This window comes from Aptenodytes patagonicus, chromosome 15, assembly GCF_965638725.1.
Source record: "Aptenodytes patagonicus chromosome 15, bAptPat1.pri.cur, whole genome shotgun sequence".
NCBI classification, from domain to species: Eukaryota; Metazoa; Chordata; class Aves; order Sphenisciformes; family Spheniscidae; genus Aptenodytes; species Aptenodytes patagonicus.
The window spans coordinates 5,848,667-5,869,340 of record NC_134963.1 but is presented as its reverse complement, the minus strand read 5'-3'; the positions used below and the strand labels follow the sequence as shown (position 1 = coordinate 5,869,340).

Below are 20,674 nucleotides of genomic sequence, written 5' to 3'. Positions count from 1 at the left end.
CCCTCCCACCCTCTCCGGATAAATGGGCCGCCGGGAGGCGGCGGGCGGGCGGGCGGACGGCGGCGGCAGCAGCCTGTGGACGAGCGCGGCCCGCCCGGCCCCGTCCCCGTCCCCCGCCGCGCCCAGCGCTCCCTGCCGGCGGGGCCGCCTCGGGCTCCGCCGTATGTAAACGGCCGCATCCCCCGCTGGGCTGGGGCGGGGGGATCGGGCCTTTCTTCCCTTCCCCGGGGGCCGCCTGACGGGCGGGGGGCGGCCGGGCGGGCAGGGCGCGGGCGCCGGGTGGAGGGAAGGCGGCCGGGGCAGCCCGGTCCGGCTGATGCTGGCTCTCCCTTCCGCAGCAGGCTCAGCCCGGGCTCCGGCAGGCTGGTGGCGGCGATCGGGATTCAGGGGGGGCCCACCGGGCTCCTTTCCCCTTCCCTCCCTCCGCGGCGGGCGGCGCTGGAGGATTTTCTCCCGCTGCGGCCCCCTCGCTGCCCCCCAGACATGGTAGGTCACCTACAGCTGCAAGGGATGGACGAGAGCCTGAAGGAGAAGAGCCGGGAAGGCTTGCTGGACAGCCCGGACTCGGGGCTGCCCCCCAGCCCCAGCCCCCCTTTCTACTCCCTCTCACCTGGCGAGGGCCGAGCTGGGGGGAGCAGCGGCACGGACCCCCCGGCCCCGGGGCACCGGCGAGAGGCCAAGGACGGCAAAGTGGTAAGAGCCAAACCCTGGGCGCTGGGCTCTGTCCTCTCTGGGCCCCAGGGGGGAGAAGGGCTAGCCAAGCTCCAGCATAGGGGGCAGCGAGGAAAGGGCCTGTGCCCACTGACTGGGGCACCCCTGGGCTGTGTCCCCCCTCAGTGCCCGACCGCCTGCACTGGTGGACAAGGGTCTCCTGGGCTGCTTGTGCCCCATGGCGGCTGCAGTCCGGCATTGGCACCACCGCTGGTGTGCCCAGGCAGGGGGTTGGCCTGATGCTGGCCGGGGGTTTTCTGATACACTCACAGAAGTGGTGGCAGTTTGGCTGAGTAAGCTCTAATAACGGCGTGGGAGTGAAACCCAGATCTGAAACAGGCTCCCCTGCCTACCTTAAGAACAGAAAGGTGTAATTGCTTCTCAGTGACACTGTCCTGCCTGGTAGATAGAGGTTGGAGCTGCATCCGTCTGGACCAAGGCAGGGGAGTCCGGCTCCCAGCTGTCCTTATGCTCCGGCATCCCACATTTGTTTTCTCAGGAGCGTGGAGCCGCATTTGCTGGAGCCCTGGCTGAAAGAAAGACGAAACTGTCAGTTAACTCGGGGCAGGGTACGGATGTCTGTCCGGGGAGTTGGTATGGAGACACGGTCTGGGGAAGGTTGTGTGCTGCAGCCCTTTGCTGGAGTGGGGTTTTGTGGCATGAGCCTGCATGAAAGGTTTCTGCGCTGCATGGCCGAGCGGGGCAGGGTTAGTGGTTTGTAAGCTCAGACAGCTGGCAGTAGCACTATAGATTTCTGTTGGCCTGATGCAGTGCCAGTGAAGCGATTGACTGTGGACTAGGGTTTGGATAGATTTATTGTGACTATTATTCTGCTTTATTTTGTTTATTTCTATCCCTTAGCTATAAAAGCTGTTTTTAAAATGCAAAGTTCAGAGCATAAGCAATGGTGGAGGTTTCTGAAGGATGATGAAAGTTCTTCCCCAGGGATCTTCCAAATTTTTTTTGACATACATAAAAGACATTTATAGGTGTATTCAACACAGTTAATTGGCTTCTATACGGAATAAAACCCGCAGCACAAATCTCTCCATGGGAAAAATTTATCTACCCATGGATTAGTGACAATTCAAAGACTTCTTCCTGGTAGAGACGTTTTGCAATGACTTCTCACACCCTCATTTGCTTTCTCAAGTTCTAAGGCTATTTTAGCATATTACTGAAAACTGCCTTTTACTCCTGAACATGCCAAAACCTTCCCCGTGAACAATGACTCCTTCTCACCAGACTACGGTGGGTCGAGTGTGAGGTGTTAATTATGAAAATCAAATCTCAAACCCGCTAACACTGCGGTTCCAAATATGGAGCCTTACCTGCAGATGCCTGGGCGTGTGTGCCATCTTGATGGGACTGTTTATGTACAAAGAGTTACCCACACGCCTCTGATTTGGCAGGATCAGGCTGTTGCTATGTATCTGTAAGATAAAATACGGGAGGAGGATGAATGAAGGCTTGCTGGACCAGAGAACAGCTGGGGTGAAGGTGTCTGCAAAGCTCTGTAATGAGGATATGACAGCCTCCATTCCAGTAATATGACAGTTGGCCACCACTCCTCCCTAGAAAGCCCTCAAAGAAAGATATTAAAGATGAAAGAGCACGAGAAAAACCTATTTCAGCTCTTGGGCTGTTAGGACTGAGAATTTTAGTGCTTGACTGCTATGGAAAAAAAGTTACTCCTGTGATCTGTGTAAGGCAGAATTAAGTTTTCCAGTTATTTTTTCATTTTGATCATAAATGAACATTTTACACATGTCAGAGGAACTCACACTGTAGATGTTTCCAAATTCTGTATCACATTGTAACAGCACGGGTAGCCCTGGGCTCCTGCTGTTGAGAGTATGGGTTTCATACACTGTGTGTATTTCCATGCCTTTAGTAGGTACAGAAGGTTGCAGAGATCCTAACACTGAAACCAATTTGACTGTATTATTTGGAGTGGTGCAGGACCGTGTTCTTTAACTCTGACTGTTTGATACATTGCAAAATAATTAAGTAAATACGAACTTTCACTCTATTTGATTGTACAGTTTTACTTCTTCTCATTTCCATCCTGCAAATACTGTACTTGCAGCTGTTATTAAGAAAGCAGGAAAAATATGGAGAGCATTGCTTTCTTCATACTTCTAAATTTCAGTGTCTAATTAGCTTTAATCTTGCCATTTAACAAGGACTTGCAGATCTATGAGCAATTATGCAATCCATGAATGTGCTTCTGTTTAACTCTACTACTATGCTGTTCATCAGAGCATGCAGAATTGGCAAATCAGTATTGCAGCTATCTGCACACCAAGGCATGCTTTTTTTAATAGCCTATTATATTAGTGTTTGTTTTGCTTATAAATGTGACACCGCCAGGAATGCAGCCTGCACTCTTTGTGTTGTAATACTATAAAACCATATATAAGCTCAGTCACTAATGGCCAACATTCTAGTAAGTACAGTTACAATAAATTGCTGTCAGGTGAAGAAAACAACATTCCAGAACTGTGGGAAGTATTTCATACTATTCCTTGCTCCAGACCTATCAAAACCACCAGGCTGAACCCAGTTGTGTTCTTTTGCAGTCAGCTATTTTGCTCCAACTTCACAAATATGTTGAAGAATTTTTCTGCTCTAGGACAGCTCTTCTCATACAGACCAAAATGAGATTGCATTCCCTTATCGAAGACTTTCTTATGTGTAAAATCCATGCTCGCCCTGCTTTGTGTTATTAACTGTGACTCTGAAAAAGTAAACTCTCTTCTCTTTAATAAGCACGACTTTGTTTCAAAGACAATGCACCATTTATTCACATTTAACCAGCCAATTTGGCTACAGCTTTGGGATCCAAGAAAATATGAAAGGCAATTTAGGGCCAGAGTCATAAATACCACAAGTTCAACACCATTTAGGGACTTTTTTTTTTTTTGCATTTTACTTGCAGTGCAGGAGAAATTGACTTTTATTTCTTCAAATAAAGTCCATGTAGGGAATTTGTCAATCGTTTTGTGCTTAAGTGCAAATATGCTAATGAAAATAGAAGGTGACTTTTACCTAGTTCTGCCTTTTAAATCTGAAACGTGATTAAATTGATTCTTAGGACTTGGGTTTTTGAATTCCCTAGACTTTGTGTGTAATGCTGGGCCAAAAGGAACATAAATACAGTGAAATAAATCTCTTCATAATATGCACAAAGAAGCAGTTGCTGGAAGAATAGGGAATGAAATGACATCAAGGTAGCCAGATCTGCTTAGGGTTTTCCCTGTTGTTGCCCTGGGATGTAGTTCTAGGCTAGAAGAACTGCTTTTGGGCTGTGCTGAAATAAGTGCTTTGCATTTAGTAGCGTAACTCCTAATGGATATCAGGGGAGATCAGGATCACGTTCATCTGCAGAACTATCTGTCGTGCCTTCTTGAAGCAGCAGACTTCTTGTCCTTTCCCAACACTGTTGCCACTGCAACAAGTTCCTTTTTATTTGAAAGACTTAAGTATTTGTGCGTTCAACCTGCTTCACTGAGCACTGAGTTCTGTAGCACTATATCCCAGTAGATCAGCTGTCAGATGGATGCCCCCATGTAGCGAATTTCTACTTACATTCAGGAGCTGTGCTGGACAACAGTGTGGTGCCAGAATCAGTCTCCTGTGGTGGGAGGAGATTCCAGCTTCATCTCAAGTGCAGAGGAGGAGGATACCTTGCCCCTTGGCACAGCCTTCACAGGCATGGTCCCAACAACGGGGTCCAGGTCAGCATGTCTGTCAACCCTGTTGGATTTATGGCTGATATTAAAAAAAAAAAAACCCAAACCAAACCACCTCTTTCTGACATGCTGCATTTTGAAGAGCCCTTGGGCCACAGAGCCAGCATCTCATCCTACACTGAAAGCGCTCCAGGAAGGGGGACTGTCTTGCGGGGACTGGGTGGGGAACATGGTCATCAAAGGGTTTCCAGGCGACACGTAACTTCAGACCTGCCAACACCTACAGTGAACGCAGGTGTGAGAGAAAGGCCCAGCACCCCCAACCTGAGCCAGCTTGCAGCCCGCACACGAAGCAGGTGACATGACTCTCCAAGCCCACGTGGGTCCCAGCAGCTCTGGGGAAAGCCCCAGGCTTGTGCGGGGAGCGAGGCACCCATCTGGCACAGCAGCAGAGCTTGCCTCAGGGGTTGGCATTTGCAGCCCGGCATCCTGACCCACTTCTGAACCGCTCCCACGGGGCGGGATCCTGCAGGAATTCCCCCGGCAGGGCTTGGCGGTGGTTTCAGTTTCACGCCTGTGTCTGCTTCCTGGCAAAGGCTAACCCCACCTGGCTGTCCCCTGACCCTCAGCCCCATCCAGTTCTGAACACGCACCCACTCCTCTTCCTCCTTGGTTCAACGCCAGCAGCGAAGGAGGGGGAATGGCTCTGGGCCTCACCTAATCTGCAAACCGTGACAGACATCTCTTCTGGGCAGATCAGGGAAACAGTCGTGGCGGTCTCCTCATCTACTTTGAAAAATGTGTCTGTATCTAGGGTGGTGTTTTCTAGCTGTTTAATTTCCATTGCGTCCCTGCGTAACTCTGTGGACAATAAGCAAAGCAGCACACATTTTCCACCTGAAATAGAGGAGGGAGACAGGCAGGAAGGATGTAATTCTTTGAAATAATAAAGCCCTGCTTTCTACCTGAGGTCTGCATTTACTGTTATCACCCCCAAATAAAATCTCATCCGGCTCTAATATAAATTACTTGTAATGTGCAATACATGAAGATATTGGGAAAATAAATAGTCTGTTAAACAAATACTGCTTATCAGCTAGAGCGGAGAATGTGGATGTGTGTCAAATAACTCAGCCAGATCTTTCATTATAGCTGTAAATAACAGCTGAGTAAAGTGACATTTTCATGGACCTGACATGTTACCATAGTGGGAAAATGTGGTGAGAGATTTGCTTATGCCCTAGCTAAGTTAGGAGCTGGGAATTTGGGAAGCTGTATCCTGTTTGTAGCCCTGATGCTTGGAAAGCCGTTTCCCCTTACAGTCCCTAGAGATCTAATGCTACATCTTAGTGCCTTCCACATAATGACCATAGCAAAAGGAGTCGGTCAGTTCTGGTCCTTCTTGCTCTCTGGCAAAAAGGTTTTTTGGGGGTTTATTTATTTCAAGTCACGTTAATTTCCTTTTCTTTGTGTTGCTTTGCTGCCTGGAATTTGGAAGCTCCGGGAACAGTCAGTATATTTCAGGCCAGTTTCATGGCACTTTTTTCCTCATCTTTGTTTACTATTTGGTAACTCTGCTTCCATTCTTGTAAGTTACCCCAATTGAAAAGTAACTTAAGAGAGCCCACTGTCTCTAAATAATTATTAGGGGTAAAATAGCATTATTCTGCCCACTGTTTTATTTTTGCTGTTGTTCAGAACTCTGAGGTCTAAGTACTCCCAGGAACCTGTCCCTGAGACGGCACTCGTGGCAGGTACGAAACAAAGACAGGGAGCTGAAGGACATGCATCTGTCCTAAAGTGAGAGCCCCCCCATAATACTTATGCCACCATAAAGGAAGTGCTGTTGGTTAGCTGTAGATTGAATTCTGTTCAGCAACCGATGTTATCTGTGTCTATCTATGTGCTACTTGAAAAAAGCAGAGTTTAGCTGCCCAGGCCGTTACATGCCTGAAAGGCATCGGAGTTAAGACAGAGGGAAAAATGCAGCCAAACAAGAAATCACTTCAACTTTTTAGTAATACCGTAACCCTTTGCTGGTTGAAACAAATTATGTACCGAAAAGGAAATAAAAATGATAGCACATTTACTCCTTAATTTTCACCTTGGCTCTGTTTTGAGGGCATAATGTGTACGTGTGGGTCTCACTTTTTGATCTCTCCAGTGTCTTCCCTTTCACCTCCACAACCTTCCTGGACTACCAGACTCCTCCTTTCATAAAGATTACAGGGTTGTGGTGGCTTTTGCAGAGCTGCATCTGATAAGTAGCAGCACAGCTCCAATTACTGGGGACAGATTAATCGGGTCCCAGCTGTAGCCCTCCAGCACAGCAACCCTAGGGTTTGTTCTTTGGACAGACAGACCTCGACTGTGAATCACTTGTGGACAGCCTGGTCTAAAGACATGTGGGTTTCTCCTCTTCACCATCAGTGACCCCCAGTAGTGTGCAACAAGCTCTGCTCCCTGCCAGCCCATCTGTGGTGCAGGGCTATAAAGAAACTCACCTTATTTGTGAAGTGTCCAGAGATCGCTGAGTGATTGCTAGAAATGAGCCAACGATCATCATTTTCTCAAGGGAGCTCAACAGTCCAGTGTTCCTCCTCTTTCAACCATTCCTGTGCAGAATGAAAAAGAATTGAGTCGGTATTTTTTTTGACAGGCAGAACATTTTTGTTTTCTTTTTACCTTAAAACAGATTGGAAGGAGCTGGAGTCAAACTCTTGCCAAAAAGCAAGCTTTTGACATGTGCCAAGCATATAACATTTCAGCCCCAAAGACAGATCTTTTGGAAAGCTCATATCCCCTGTTCCTTGCTTCCCAACTCCAGGTGAGATGCAGGAGCAGGTATTTCAGAACATCACTGGAGGTGAAACAAAATGTCATCTGAAGTGCCTTTCAGTTGCTGCTGTGTAAAACCTGTGCTTACTGTTCAGTGACCCTTTCACTCTGTGCAAGCAATTCAGTTGCTTGTTTGGTGAGCAGACTGCAGGGTCTTACAGATGATCTCTATTTTTAGACTGTGCTTTGTAAGTTACTTACATCTTCTGTGTGCAGACTTCCAGGTGACTTCAAGGTTTCTGACCTGCAGCAGCTCACAGTACTACTCGTGGTAGATAAGTGTGAATCTCTAATGGTCTCTGACGGGTGGTAGAAGTTGCTGGCTTTGGCTTGCCAATGTCCGCTATTGTTCCAGCTTTCTAAATTAATCAAGCCAAGCCTGCTCGTCTGAAGTTGATGCTCGTTTACAGCATATGAAATGCATTATGAAATGCCTTTTGTTACCCTTCCCTGCCCAGAGCAAGGTAAACTATAACCCACAATGGAAATAGTCTCATCACCACTCCATCCGGAACTAACCTGGAGAAGACTTAATCCTGCTATCACCAAATTCAGTGGCAAATTTTTGACTCTGATTGATTTCAGTCATGCATGACAGAGCCTCCATTTCTCCATGCACACTGGTATTGTTTCTGCAGCATGTTCTTGTTCCCTGTTCCCTGCTGTGGGACTTGTGATTTCAACAGATGGCGTTTGCCTCCGTGCCCACGCTCTGACTGAGCAGCACCCCTGGCACACAGCGGGCTGTGAAGCCTGTTCCCGTACAAATGCCGGGGGCCGGATGCCCCAGCAACGTTCCTGCTGAGCCACAGGAAGGACCTCACCTCCTGCATCTTCGTCTGTAGGGATGTTTAGAGCACACTTAGTGTCAGCATATGTTAACAAGAAGTGTGAAGGTTTGATTGCCTGGAAGCGCTGAAATGGCTTCTTTAAAACAGCACTTTACAGATGCCCTTTGCGGAACTGTTAAGAGATCTGGCTTTCTCCTGCGTTAATCTAGCAAAGAAGCTCATAGTTACCATCCATCCAAGTTTGTTATTTGGCATTCTAACAAGCTAGTCTGGATCTGAAAAGCAGCTTAATTCACAACTGTTCCATTTTACCCAATCTTCACTTGTCCCTGGCCAGTAGAAGTAAAGAAGATACTCCCATAGGCTAAACTCACAGTAAGACAACGTTGGGATGCCTATGTGGCTCAGACCAGTGCCTCCCAACTTTTTTTCTGGTTATCTAAGTTTGTAATCAGTTTTGGCAGCATGGCCTGAAAACATCTGTTGTTTAGAAGCTGGGACAGAAAAGCATTCCCAATTCTGTTCTGCCTCTCCACTTTTTGGGGGATTGGTACCAGTGTGTGAAACTGCCTTTGGTGGCTGTCACTTATTTTACCTGTTACGGGAAACAGCAAACCACCAACTTGCTGGTTACACTCAGAGACAACTATTGCCCCTTCCCAGCCAAGGTGAGCATCACAAAGGCTCCCCAAAGGCAGCCCATGGAAGAGAGCAGGGTGCGCAGAGCACTCCGGATGCACTTTCTGAGGCTGTCGGATCACACGAAGGAGGGTGGTGCTGGGCGTGGGCTTCGGTGGATGCCCTCTGAAAAAAAAGCTGGGTGGTGCTGGAAGACGCAGTGGTAGTTCAAGGGCCAGGGGCTTTCCCTTCAGAGCCTGTTGCAAACCTGCACCCTGGTCAGCAGCGCTGTCTTGAGGATGGGATATAAAAGCCCAAGCAACTTATAAGTCAGCATTGTTTTGTGCTGAGAGTCATGGTTCATGGTAAAAATAGGACATTCAAATATTTTCCAGTAAGAGGTATTCATACCTTTAGGTCCTCTCTTCATGTCACAGGACAAGGTCCACCTTTCTGCCCTGTGCAAATTCAGTGTTTCATCTGGGAAGCTGGAAACACCTTTTGCTGAGCTGAGCTTTTCGAAGGAAAGAGGAGAGGTGATAATTTTCTCACCTCATCTGCAAGCAGAGACCAGTTTGGGGCCTTTTGGACAAGACCTCTCCTTAAGCGGGCACAGTGTAAAAACAGGGCAGGTTCTCAGCTGGAGTTTTAACAATGTCAGGTATGGCCACAGGAGTATAAAGAGAAAGAGAACAGTCTCCTGAAGGAGGGACACGTATCCCCAGCCCTTTTCTTCCTTCACCAGTTAAAGCAATCTGCATCTCTTCGCAGGTAAACCCCCAAAAGGCCTGCTTGCCTGCTGTTCACAGAGCCCATGAATGCATGTGCACATGGCGTTTGACTCCTGCACCCAAATGAACCTCTCCTCATGTACAAGATGTCTTTAGAAAGAGCTCTGGCCATGTGCAGACTGTTAAAAGCTGGAGATCTGCACCCTTGTGAACTAAGGCTTGTCTGATCTAAACAATTCACATTTCAGAAGCAAAGAGCTTTATTTATGACCAGAAAGGCTGCCCTTGCCCTCCCTTGTCAAGAGTGTTGAAAGCAATCCAGGAATGAACTTTGCCTTTTGGCCAGTGTTTGGTAGTGAGGGTGAACATATCTTTCCCCCCCCAAACCTATGCAAATACTGTCCTTTCTTGACAATGGAACAGGAATATTCAATCAAAAAGAGGGGTTGGCCATTTTACTTTACAGTTTAAAACGGTAGTAAAGTGCAGGGATATTTCAGCATGGAAAGAGTAAACAGCTTTGTGGCTTTGGGACACAGAATTGAAGGGCTTGGCGAATTCAGATGAAGCAATGACATTTTTTGCCTTTGCCTAAGGCAGAAAGCCCAAGCCACTAGAGAAAACCAGACTTCAGCTAGTGGGAGCTGATGCTGTTGAGTGGACTCAACAGAGCTTTGCCAGTTAACACCAACTTGAGGGATAACCTGGCAAGCACTTGGGGACCTGCACGTTGTAGGGTAGGGCACAAGCTGCAGTACCTCTTACCCAGCACTGCCAGGAGGAACCAGGTCACAGCTCCAGTGTTCCCTCCTGTACCACCCAACCAGAAGATGCTGGGGAAGGTGGAAAGGAGTGGCATGGGAAGAGCAAGCCAATACAAGAGCTGTATCCTCAGCTACCGTCACTGGATTCTGTCAGTCCTGAGATGATCTTACTGACCAGGGACTGATGAAATATGGCTGTGATTCTAGCACAATCGGGCTATGCATGGTGGAAAGTGGAAAAACTCTGTGAGCTTTTCAGCCATCTAGAGACCTTTCAACCCTGCACAGACGCTGCCAGCCATCTCCTTTGAAGAGATCCTGTGTCCCTCCATGTCTTAAATCACTGCTGACAGAAAAGTGGTGGCAGGGACCAAAACCCACAATGACATTTTTCCAGGAGGGCAGTATTAGGCTTAATTAGCTGCTGGGCTCGGTCCAGACACCAGACACAGGATCCCTATATGTGGGAACTGATGTTTAAGGGCACTCCAGTATAGAGAAGTGGGATTACTCATTTTTGTGGTGGGCAGAGGAGCCTAGGCTGGACTGTGACAATTTGTCAGAGTAAGTAACTTCAGGGTGTAATTAGTCTTAAAAATCCAGTTTTCAGTGTCATGAATTGGAGCAGCTCCATTCATTAATAAGTCCTGGCTTGAATCTGGTTTCCTGCATTGCAGAGGCCACAAGGTGCCCCAGTGTCTGACCCCACACTCAGTTGTGCACGATTGACTAGAACATCCCTTGGAGCATGACAGCCATTTTTGGCGTGCAGACTTCAGCAATAGCAAGTCTACCACTTCCCCTGCTGGATCGTTGCAAGGGATACGTTATTTTCAGCATAGATATATATGTATATATATAAAAACATATATACACATCTCACTTGAGTAGATCTGCATCCTTTAAGTCAGCGGACTTAGGCCCTATCTCTGTGTTACATCAGACTTAGAGCACTTCTCCATGTTGGTGCACTCTGAGTCTTTGTAAGACTTGTTAATTCGTAACAGCGAAGGCAACGTCAGGGCTAAAGAAAACCCCCAAACAATTGCAATTCCTATGAGAAACAAGAAAGGAAGAGGAAAGGAAGGGCTAAATTTCAGTGAACAGATACTGCAGCGTGGAGTGCCAGAGATCTGGGCAGAGTCACTTACCTGGGTGATGTGCTGGGCAGAGGGAGGTGGAGAGGGTGGTATTGATGGGTGGAGGGCAGCCTGCTGTGTCGCATCAGCCCTGGGAGCTGGAAGTCGGTCTGTAAATTGATACAGCCACAGATGGCAAATGAGAAAGTCGAGGCATCTTAAATGCAAGGCCTCTACAAGGCTTGTCTGTGCGAGGATGGGGGTTAATGGTCCCGTTCTCTGCCAACCACCTTAAGGCTGTTTTTTGGCAACTTGACAATGGTACTCCCTTTTGAGCATGGAGAAGAGTGCCTTCCTCGGTGTGATGAACACTGCGCTAACCTGGGGCCCTGCTACAAACCTGGAAAAGGCAGGGACTGCGAGAGGGAGCTGAATGATGCTGAGAGTGCAAGCAAGGCGAGCTTAGCTTGCATGAAACAAAGTTGGTCCTGATGCTGCCACAGTCACCTGTTCTCATTGCCAAAGAGCCTGTCACCTGCAGTGTCTCCCATGGGACTCCGAGGAGATGGAGTTCAGCAAGGTTGGAGGCACTGGTGTCTCCTGCCAGTGCTGAACATGCTGCTGCTGGCTGCTCAGCTGCCAGCCACAGCACATTATGAACCATGCCAACCTCATCTGTTGTGTCCCAACACTTGCTGTGCTCTTCTTCCCTGCAGATGCCTTACCTGCTCCTGAACCCGTCCATGCCAGAGATGAGGCCTCGAATGTACCCTGTGTTTTTTGGAGAAAGCATTGAGGTCAGCCCTGAGCCCGTGCAGGAAATCAGGTACAGACGGGATTGGGTGGGTAGATGAAGATTTCTGTCTTTTTCCTGGTGCTTTTCCTTCTGCAAAAAATTAAAATGTTTTTACAAATGGGAGCCATGGTTATTTTGATGGGGAGGGACAGGTGGGAGAGTAATGCCTGAATTAAAGACACTGACAGCAGCAGACGCGGAGGGGAGGAGGCAAGAACTGGAGGGAGGTTGTAAGAGAAGAGGGCTTTCCTTCCAAGGCCAGCTCAAATCCAAGGCTATAAGAGAAAAACATTACCATCTGTAGGCTTGATGGCCTCCACTAAGTAACCTGATGGTCTTCCTCCTGTTCCCTGCTGACTTATATCCTCAGAAGAAGCAAGACCCTTATAATTGGCACCTGTTTTTGTTAGCCCTTGCAGCAGAGAAACCAACATTAGACCAGCCCACATTAACAGAATGAGCTCCTCCTCATGAGGAGGTGGTCCCTCAAGCCAGTGATGGAGGTGTTCTGACCTCCTGTGGGGCTGGTGCTGTGGCTGAGGGATAAACATTGGTCTCTGCCCTTCTTTCGCTCTTCTGCTGGTGTGGAATGTACTCTGCAAACAGCATGGAGCAGTTACACGTGGCTTGGGGCAGGGACGGTGGGAGGACTGTAAAGCCAGTTCCCACCCCCCTCAACCTATGCAAATGTCTCTCTGGAAATGTACCCTAGTAAATCTCTGCTTGCTGAGGAACTGCCAGTGGGCATGTTTTCATGGTGATTACATCGGAGACTTGTTTTATGTATGCTGAATGACTTGCTTACACCCTAGCTGTGCAAAATACATTACAGCAGCTCAGATTACATGCAGAGCACAATCAGTCAACCCCCCTCTGGGTGGAGGTAATGACAAGCACACACCCAGCTTTTAATCTTTTTTACGTGGAGCTGCACATTCCTTGGCTGCTGATTGCCGGAGGAGCGTTTGGGGAGTGGGGAAAACAAGTGAAAGTCCTGCTGCTCCCCATGGCCAGGGGTTCGAGGAAAAGCCTTTACGTGGCTTGGTGTCTACACATCCCTTCGGGAGGCCTGCAGAAAACAGGCAGGAGAGTGACATCCCACATTTTGTGGATTCTTCCTCTGATGACTGTTAACACGGCCACTTCCTTTGAGACCGATGGCTTGGATATTGGACAGCCATAGCCCACAGCATCTCTTTGCTCCACCTGCTATTTGACCATTGCTTGGATTTTCTGTAGGCCCCAACAAACAACCTCACCCCTCATCTCCCAGCACCCAGATTTTGGTTAGCTTGGTTGTCTCTTTGTACTCTGATGGCAGGACAATATAAAGAAGAAAAGACAAACACACAGCCTTGACAGCTCAACAAGGGTCCATTACACCATGCTTCTGCCATCTATGAAAACCTTATTTATGGCATTATTTTCCTGCCAAGCCAGAGCTTGCATGGACAACAGGGCCTGTGAAAGCAGCAGCAGGCATGCTGTGTTGGGAAGTAGGTTCCCCCTGACCCCAATGTGACATCCCATGCCCATGGCCCACCAGCAGCATCTATTCAGTCTGGCCACTGGGGCAGTGACACCCCCCAAGTCTAACACTAGCAGTAGGGAGTGTGGTGGGACCTACCGTGAGTCAATGATCGGGGGAGCTTTGTTCCACAGGGGCCCACAGCATTTCAAGTTGATGCTGCATGGCTGTGCTTGTTAAAAATGCTCAGGAAAAGGCTGGATCAAGAATTTTCCAGGGATTTCAAGCTTTTCCTGCACAGTCCATGGATGAATGTCCATTCCTCAGCCTCTGACCTACCCCAGCTGAGGGATTTCACCACCTCTTGATGTCCTTTGCTAACAGGGTGTTTGCCTCCAGTGTAGCTCTCAGGATTGAGCTGAAGCCTTCATGAGCTGTGGGGCTCATGGAGGAAACCAGAGGAAGAAACAGGCTGCTTGGAGCCGCTGCAACGAGGTCCTTTCTGCACTGGCATGACCAGGCAGGCTTGGTCCTCTGTGGACGTGCACTGCAGAAATGCTGAGGTAGCTTCACAGCAAGGTGGGGTTCCACCAAGATGCACCAGCAGGATGCAGTCCTCTTGGCCCTCCACTTTGGGTTGTAGGGTTTGCATCTGTCCCAGTGCTGTAAGAGGTCATAAAGGTTCCCAGCTCCAAAGGATTAGAGAGGAGTCCTGCCTGTCTTCTCTCCTTTGCTGCCTGGGCTGTGTTTCTGATACCTTGCTGTCCTCTGTAGGTGCAATTCTGAGGTGAAGTACGACTCCGAGAAGCATTACCGGGATGACATCTTCTACGGCCCCATCCCCACCGTCACCACCTACAGTGAGACAGTCATTGCTGCTCCCAATTGCACCTGGCGGAACTACAAGTCCCAGCTGATCTTTGAGCCCCGCCAGAAGCCACTGAGGTTTCAGAGCACGACCATCATTTTTCCTAAGCGTGCCAAGAACATTTACCGGACCACCCTCAACTACAGCTTGGGTTGTGCCAAGCGTTGGTTTGCTTCCAGTGTGCAGCTGGAACTCTGCGAGGAAACCAGCCCGTGCGTCATCTACAGTGAGACCCTCTGATCTGCCTTGCCGCTGGCAATCTTGTGATGTCAGGAGGGCTGTGGCCTTTGCTGGGTCTCTGGCTGGGCCTTCATTGATGGCGACTGAATATTAATGGCTGGAGAACACGTCGTCTTGGGTGAGGCTGAACTGGCTGGGAGGAGGCTTGCAGGGCATGGGATGGTTTTGATCAGTGAAAGGCTGGCTTATATTTTGCGACGTTCCTGACATTCATGATCTGGATTTTATTTTTGTTTTTTTCCAAGCATATCTATTTTTGACTTGTGTTTAGATGACATCAAGATGACAAAGGACCCTATTACCCATAGCAGAGTGCTGCCTTGTGAGCTCTGTAGGTGTCGTCTAGCACATAGGTGAGACTCACTGTAACCTTCAGAGCTATTTTGATCTCTGCAAAGGGAAGACCGACTGCGGAATCAGCGTCCAGCCTGCCCAGCATACGCCAAGCCAGGTCTCTTAGAGTTTAAATGCAGAGGAGGTGGTTATTTGTATCAACGCATCACATCTTGCTCCAACAGCTCATCTGGGAGATAGCTGCAATATTACACCACTGCAGTAACCTCAGGCCTAACTTACTGGGAGGAGTGGGGACTGTCACCAAGAAAAAGAGGAAGAAAACAGGCGGACGGTGCTCTTGCTAGCAGCTAGGTGTTTACATACCATAGCAAGGCACAGCACAACCAGGAGATGGGAGAAAGGCCTACCCCGATGCATGGCCACCTCTTCTGTGAGCACAGCCAGGAGTATGCAGGGGAGGCTGAGGAAACTGAATAGCTGAAGGGCTATTTTCTAAAATTGTCCAAGTGATTTAGGAGCCCAGTGCCCTTTTTCAAAAGTACTGTCAATCCAAGTGTGCCATGCTGTTTGTTGTCTCGAACAACCAGTATACAGGGATCTTTACGCACTTGGAACCCTTTTGAGTTTCAGGGTATGGCTGTATTGCAGAGAGGAGTGTAGTACAGGAAGGTGCTATCTAGCTTCAAAGAAGCCAGTGCAGGGTTAACTCATGAGCAAGGTTGCTCACCCTCTCAATAGTTTCCATACCTGTGGCATGGACAGCTTCACTGACTGTGGAGTAGCAGCCAAACTTTCTCAGTGTAGAGCTTGAAGTATTGAAGAACCCAAATCCCTCCAGGTTTTCCTTAGGCAGGCTGTAGCAATTCAACAGGTACTTCACAAACAGCTGAGCTGTCTCTGCAAAAGGATCAAGAAACACTGAGAGAGCAGGAGTCACTACAGCCATCCTAAGGTAAACCATTCCCCACTCATTAATCACATCTCCCAGTATCTCTTCACTTTGGTAACTCGTTGAAAATCTGCAAGAACCTGGGTTCCTGCAAACATATAACCTTTGAAAATGGCATGGAGTTGTCTCCAGAAATCTTATCAAGAGTTTTTGCATGCTGCTCAGAAGAGCCCAGACTTAGAAAATAACCACACAGCTCTGGAAATTAATTTCCAGCTTTCCCTCTTCTAAACTTTCCATTTTATTCCTGACTTGCTGCAAGTCTGATCAAGTTATTTCAGAACACAACTGAGCAGCCAAGTCAGAAAACCTATTAACAATATCAACAAGATGGAGCTGATTGCCCAGAACAGTTGACGCACAAACCCACATAGATTAAAAAAAAAAAAAATTGAAAAACTTAAAAAAATAATAAAACTAAATAGTGACTTATACTTTTTTCCATCAGTTTCAAAAGGCAATTGGTAGATGTGACCAGAACTATGACCTTTATGAAACAGAGTTCTCTTGTTTAAAATGAAGCACAATTTTTCCACCAGAGGTAAATATAAGGTCTTTATATACAAACTTAAATTCTGACAGCTGAAGCATCATTAGTACTGAAAGATGTGTGCTATGGCAGTGATGAGCTCTGCCTCTCTATTTGGGAGTTAGGACTTGGCAGGGAGAAATCTCTCAAAGGATTTCCAAGGCCTCCACCTACTGTTGAATTCTTTTCAGCAACACAGAAACAAGGATTATGTTTGTTATTGGTCAGATTTTGCTGTCACCGACTGTCAGCATCAAAGCCTGGAAAAGCAACATCTGCCTCCAAAGGGATTATTATGCCCGAAGCAACCCTTCTCCCCAGAGTCCAGCAAACACGAGTGCTGTGGGGTTAGCTTAGACAGCAGGGCAGCTGAAGCTAGGATGAATGTGGTCCCAGTGCAATGCAAGTTGGTGATGCACTTGCTTGCTAGCTCATCTTGAGGTCTATCCTGGTTCACCACGTGCTGGTGAGCGAGCCTTGTGACCAGTGGAAATACTCGTCTGCCTTCCTGGGTAGATCATGAAGGCTCTGGAGGGCTCTTTCCATGCTCCTGTGAGAGTCTGTAGCAAAGGGGGTAGGTTTCCAAGCTGAGCAATGGTGTAATCCAGGTTCAAAAGCAGGGCCAATACTCACACCCAGGAGATCCCTGCATGGTGACAGATTAGATTGCAGGCACCTCCACTGAGCAAGCATGGAGACAGGCTGACCTCTAAGCCGAAAGGATGCCAGAGGCTCCCTATTCTGACCGTACATCAGGCTTTTCTGCTGTTAACAGTTTGATTATTCCCCTGCTCCAAACACAAAGCTGCAGTTTCTGATCACGCTAGTCTTCGAGCAGGACAGGTTTTCCCCAAAAAATCTCTTTTCTCATGGGCAGCTGCAGGCTTCTGCCTACTTTGTCCACTGTTAGTTCTGCTTCCTAAACATTGGCTGCAACAGAAAAAAAAAATTTTAAAAAAGCCAGAAAAATAGTGTGCAAATACAAATCCAGTGGAGAGACCTGAACCACAGCCTGGTCTTTCACCATGCAGGGACAGGGGCTGCTGAGGCAAAGTCTCGCAGGTCAGTGTGACTCCTGGGAGGGTGCAATGGACGGCTGCATCCTTGGCACTGTAGGGTCCCCACACGTTCAGGCCAGGCCTCTTTGAAGCTTCATGCTTTCTTTTCTCTGCAAATAGACTAGAAATGACCTAACATGCTCCTGCTCCGTTGAGCTTAAGCAGCTTTTCTGGTTTTGCCACGTCAGGAAAAAAAAGCCAGCCGGCAGCTTGGGTTTCTTGGCTGCCAAACACACTTTGAGCTGTGTAGCCATGGACAGGCCATGGTGGGCTACCACCCTGGACCACATCCAAGCTGTGACATTGCCAAGTGCCTGAGATCTGTAGAAATTTTTGAAAAATACCTTCTTATATGATGTCTCCCATGGGCCCATCACAAGCTGCTTTTCTCCTCAGTGAAAGCTGGCGTTGGAAAGGGACTTTGTTTTTCCTGGGCACAAGAAAACCACAGAGGGTCAGGTCTTCACCCTCGTGTGGGCACACATCCCACCCTGCCTGCCCACCCTCTGTCCCTATTGCTCCTATCCCTGTGGCTGGGTTAGGCGGTGGTTGAAGAGCCAAAGTTCATCTTGCTCATGACTGGGAAAAACAATGACTTTTTTTTGTTTTGCTTAAACATCAGAAACTGAATTTTGTGTTTGTGTGTTGCCAATTAAGGATCGCTCCAGCAGCCAAGAAGTGCCTTACCTGCGGTATGTTTGTACATCTAAAAAGAATGATTAGTCCCACTAGAGAGGTGTTTTTCTTTTAAATGGAGCATTATTCATCTCAACCAACAGATCTTTGTTCATGTAGATTTTCTCAAAGATACAAATGATAAATTTAGACAATGGAAACGCTGCTTAGAAAGGTGAGTTTCCTTGAGCAGCTGGGACTGTGGCTACATGATTTCTCCCCAGGATCTTAATGTGCCTGTTGCCCACAGTCCTGTAAGCCTGATAGGTAAAGTCAGACTCTGCCTTCAGGAATTATTTTCCATTAATAGTTATTTTTTTGAGATCAGAAACTTTCTCAGAAGGCATCTGTTTTGGGGAGGGGAAGGTTGTTTTTTTCAATATGGAAAGTCACTATATCAAAGGTGCGGGGTTTGCCCTTCATCCCCTTCATTCCTGTGATTGTTTTGCCCCGAATGTAACAGAGCATGCTTGTGTCTGGTCTGCCTGCATTGCTGTCATTGCATTTGGGGCCAGAAAGAGGGAACCCTAACTAAATATTGACCTTTCAGAATCTGCGGAATACTTTGCACGAAACGCAGAGAACAACTTCGACCAAAACAGTTTACCGCTTCTTTTGTCTTTTTTTTTTTCCCTTTTTCTTTTTTTTTTTCCTAAGCCAGCTCTACTTTTCTCAATGTGAAATGCAGACAGATTTGCACCCTAGGTGCGTACTTTCTGGGAATGATGAAATGAGGTTTGGGTGTTGATAGCAGTGTTTGAGTGAGCTGCTGGTCAGAGAAGTGAATGCTATTTACTATTTATGTTGAGTGTGTCTTAAAAAAATGGGAAAGGTCACTAGAAGGCTAATGAGCAAAAGACTTTGTAGAGCCAACTGAGGACTAAAGGCTGCGTGAATCTGATCTAGAGGCGAATGGTTCTGTGTGTGAACACTGTGAGCTAGGATATTTAGCCATTGTAGTTTTAACCTGCCTTTTTTCCTGCAGGGAGGAGCATCCTTGCCTTCTTTAGAGCTGAAACAAAATCAGATCCATCCTCTGCCACAGTCATTCAGTCCCACTGAAGTCTGTGAGCATCAGCGTTCCCCAGGCTTGCCGGGGACTCTGTGTATCAAGCACAGATACACAGAGCTGTCCCTGTGTTGGGATGGGGGAGCACTTCATAGGGAATGATGGATCTTGTTGTGGGATATTCATATTTCTACTGCCAGGTAAAGTCTGCTCCCTGAGGATCACCCGATCACTCACAAATTGATCTGTTGGGAACATCTCCCCTAAAGCTCTCCGATAACCATTGTATTTTATAAGTCTTTGGAGGCACTAATTCCTTTTCAGATACTGTGATGGCCATCAAAATGAGCAAAGTGTCCTACCATGTGAATTGTGACCTGAAGATGGGGCTGAAAAGTGTTTGAAGGTTAGAGAAGGAAGAAAAGAACATATTACTGGTGGAAATGCATAAGGATGTGTCATATTTTTATTTTTGTAAGTCTGATTCTCTAAGTGCTTGTAAAGTACTTTACTGTTGTATATGTGGTGATGCAGTAGTTCACAATATCCTTTTATTTTTGTATATTCCCCCCTCCACAATAATCCCTCCCTGTTCAACTCATAGAGAGTAATTTAAGAAGACAAAATTTATATATCGTAATAAAATGCTCAAACTGTCATGCTGATGTATCCGGAGTTTCCTTCCTCTTTCTTATCCATTTACTTGGTCCCCAATGCCCCTTTCCCATCCAGAGGGAATGTTTTTGGTGTCTCCCTCCCTCGCCTGTGGGATTCAGCCCAGCTCCCCGTGGTCAGGAGGCTGTGGTTTCAGACGTGTAAAACCTGCTCTGTCACGTATACCCAGGGAAAGTTGAAATAGCTCAAGCAAAGGGCACAAAACTCACTCTTCCTACAGAGGCAGTTTTACCATTTCTTCGCCCTAAATTTCCCTCTTCCTGCTCGGTCTTGTTCTACCCAGCTATGAAGCCCTGGTGTTCAATCACGGTAATTCCTCTCCCCGCTTTTCCATGGCCTTGCAGGGCAGGAAGAACCGACATAATGCTTATTTCATATCCAGGTAGCCGCATCCTGGTACAGTATCGGGACCCCTGCTACATCCTGGCTTTCCAAATCATGAAGGCAGAGGGGTTGCATCAGGGCTAAAACCCTGCCTAGCCATGAAGTACGTTTTAAAGCCACTGCTGTAAATGCCTCAGGCTCATCAGCCAGCTATTAGTAGAGCTCTCAGCTGTTTTCCAAGACCTAAGATGTCTGCAGGGAGAATCTGACACTAATCCTTATGGAAAAATCATACTGGATTTATAGGGATGAAGTCAATAGGCTTGGACGAGAACGGCTGTTAAACTCTAAGGAATGGAAAGGAGAAGGAAAGCCGTGTTATGCAAGAGGCTTGCTTCAGGTGCACGGGAAGTGCCCGTGACCACATCCCAAGGTTCTTGACACAAATCACAGCTGAACTGCTCCTGGGATGAAGGATGGGAGACACGCTCATGCTCAAGCACCTGAGGAAACACAGCAACGTGGAGAAGGCAGGGGATGAACAGACTGGGCGAGTTCA

At 47.6% G+C, this 20,674-nt stretch overlaps 1 protein-coding gene across 3 annotated transcripts; it reads left to right on the top strand.

Moving 5' to 3' along the window:
• The first annotated feature begins 345 nt into the window (after positions 1 to 345).
• On the top strand, positions 346 to 19,775 carry RFLNA (refilin A). Of its 3 annotated transcripts, none has more exons than XR_012996550.1 (4): positions 432 to 693; positions 11,944 to 12,053; positions 14,266 to 15,734; positions 15,827 to 19,775. XR_012996550.1 is itself a non-coding variant. In XM_076352903.1 (3 exons), exons 1-3 carry the CDS (start codon positions 484 to 486, stop codon positions 14,597 to 14,599), a joined length of 654 nt encoding a protein of 217 aa, XP_076209018.1. In that variant the 5' UTR covers positions 346 to 483; the 3' UTR covers positions 14,600 to 19,775. The 3 variants fall into 3 exon arrangements, 1 of the variants encoding a protein (XP_076209018.1); XR_012996551.1 differs by having other exon boundaries at positions 14,266 to 15,848; positions 19,093 to 19,775; XM_076352903.1 differs by having other exon boundaries at positions 346 to 693; positions 14,266 to 19,775.
• Positions 19,776 to 20,674: the final 899 nt, after the last annotated feature.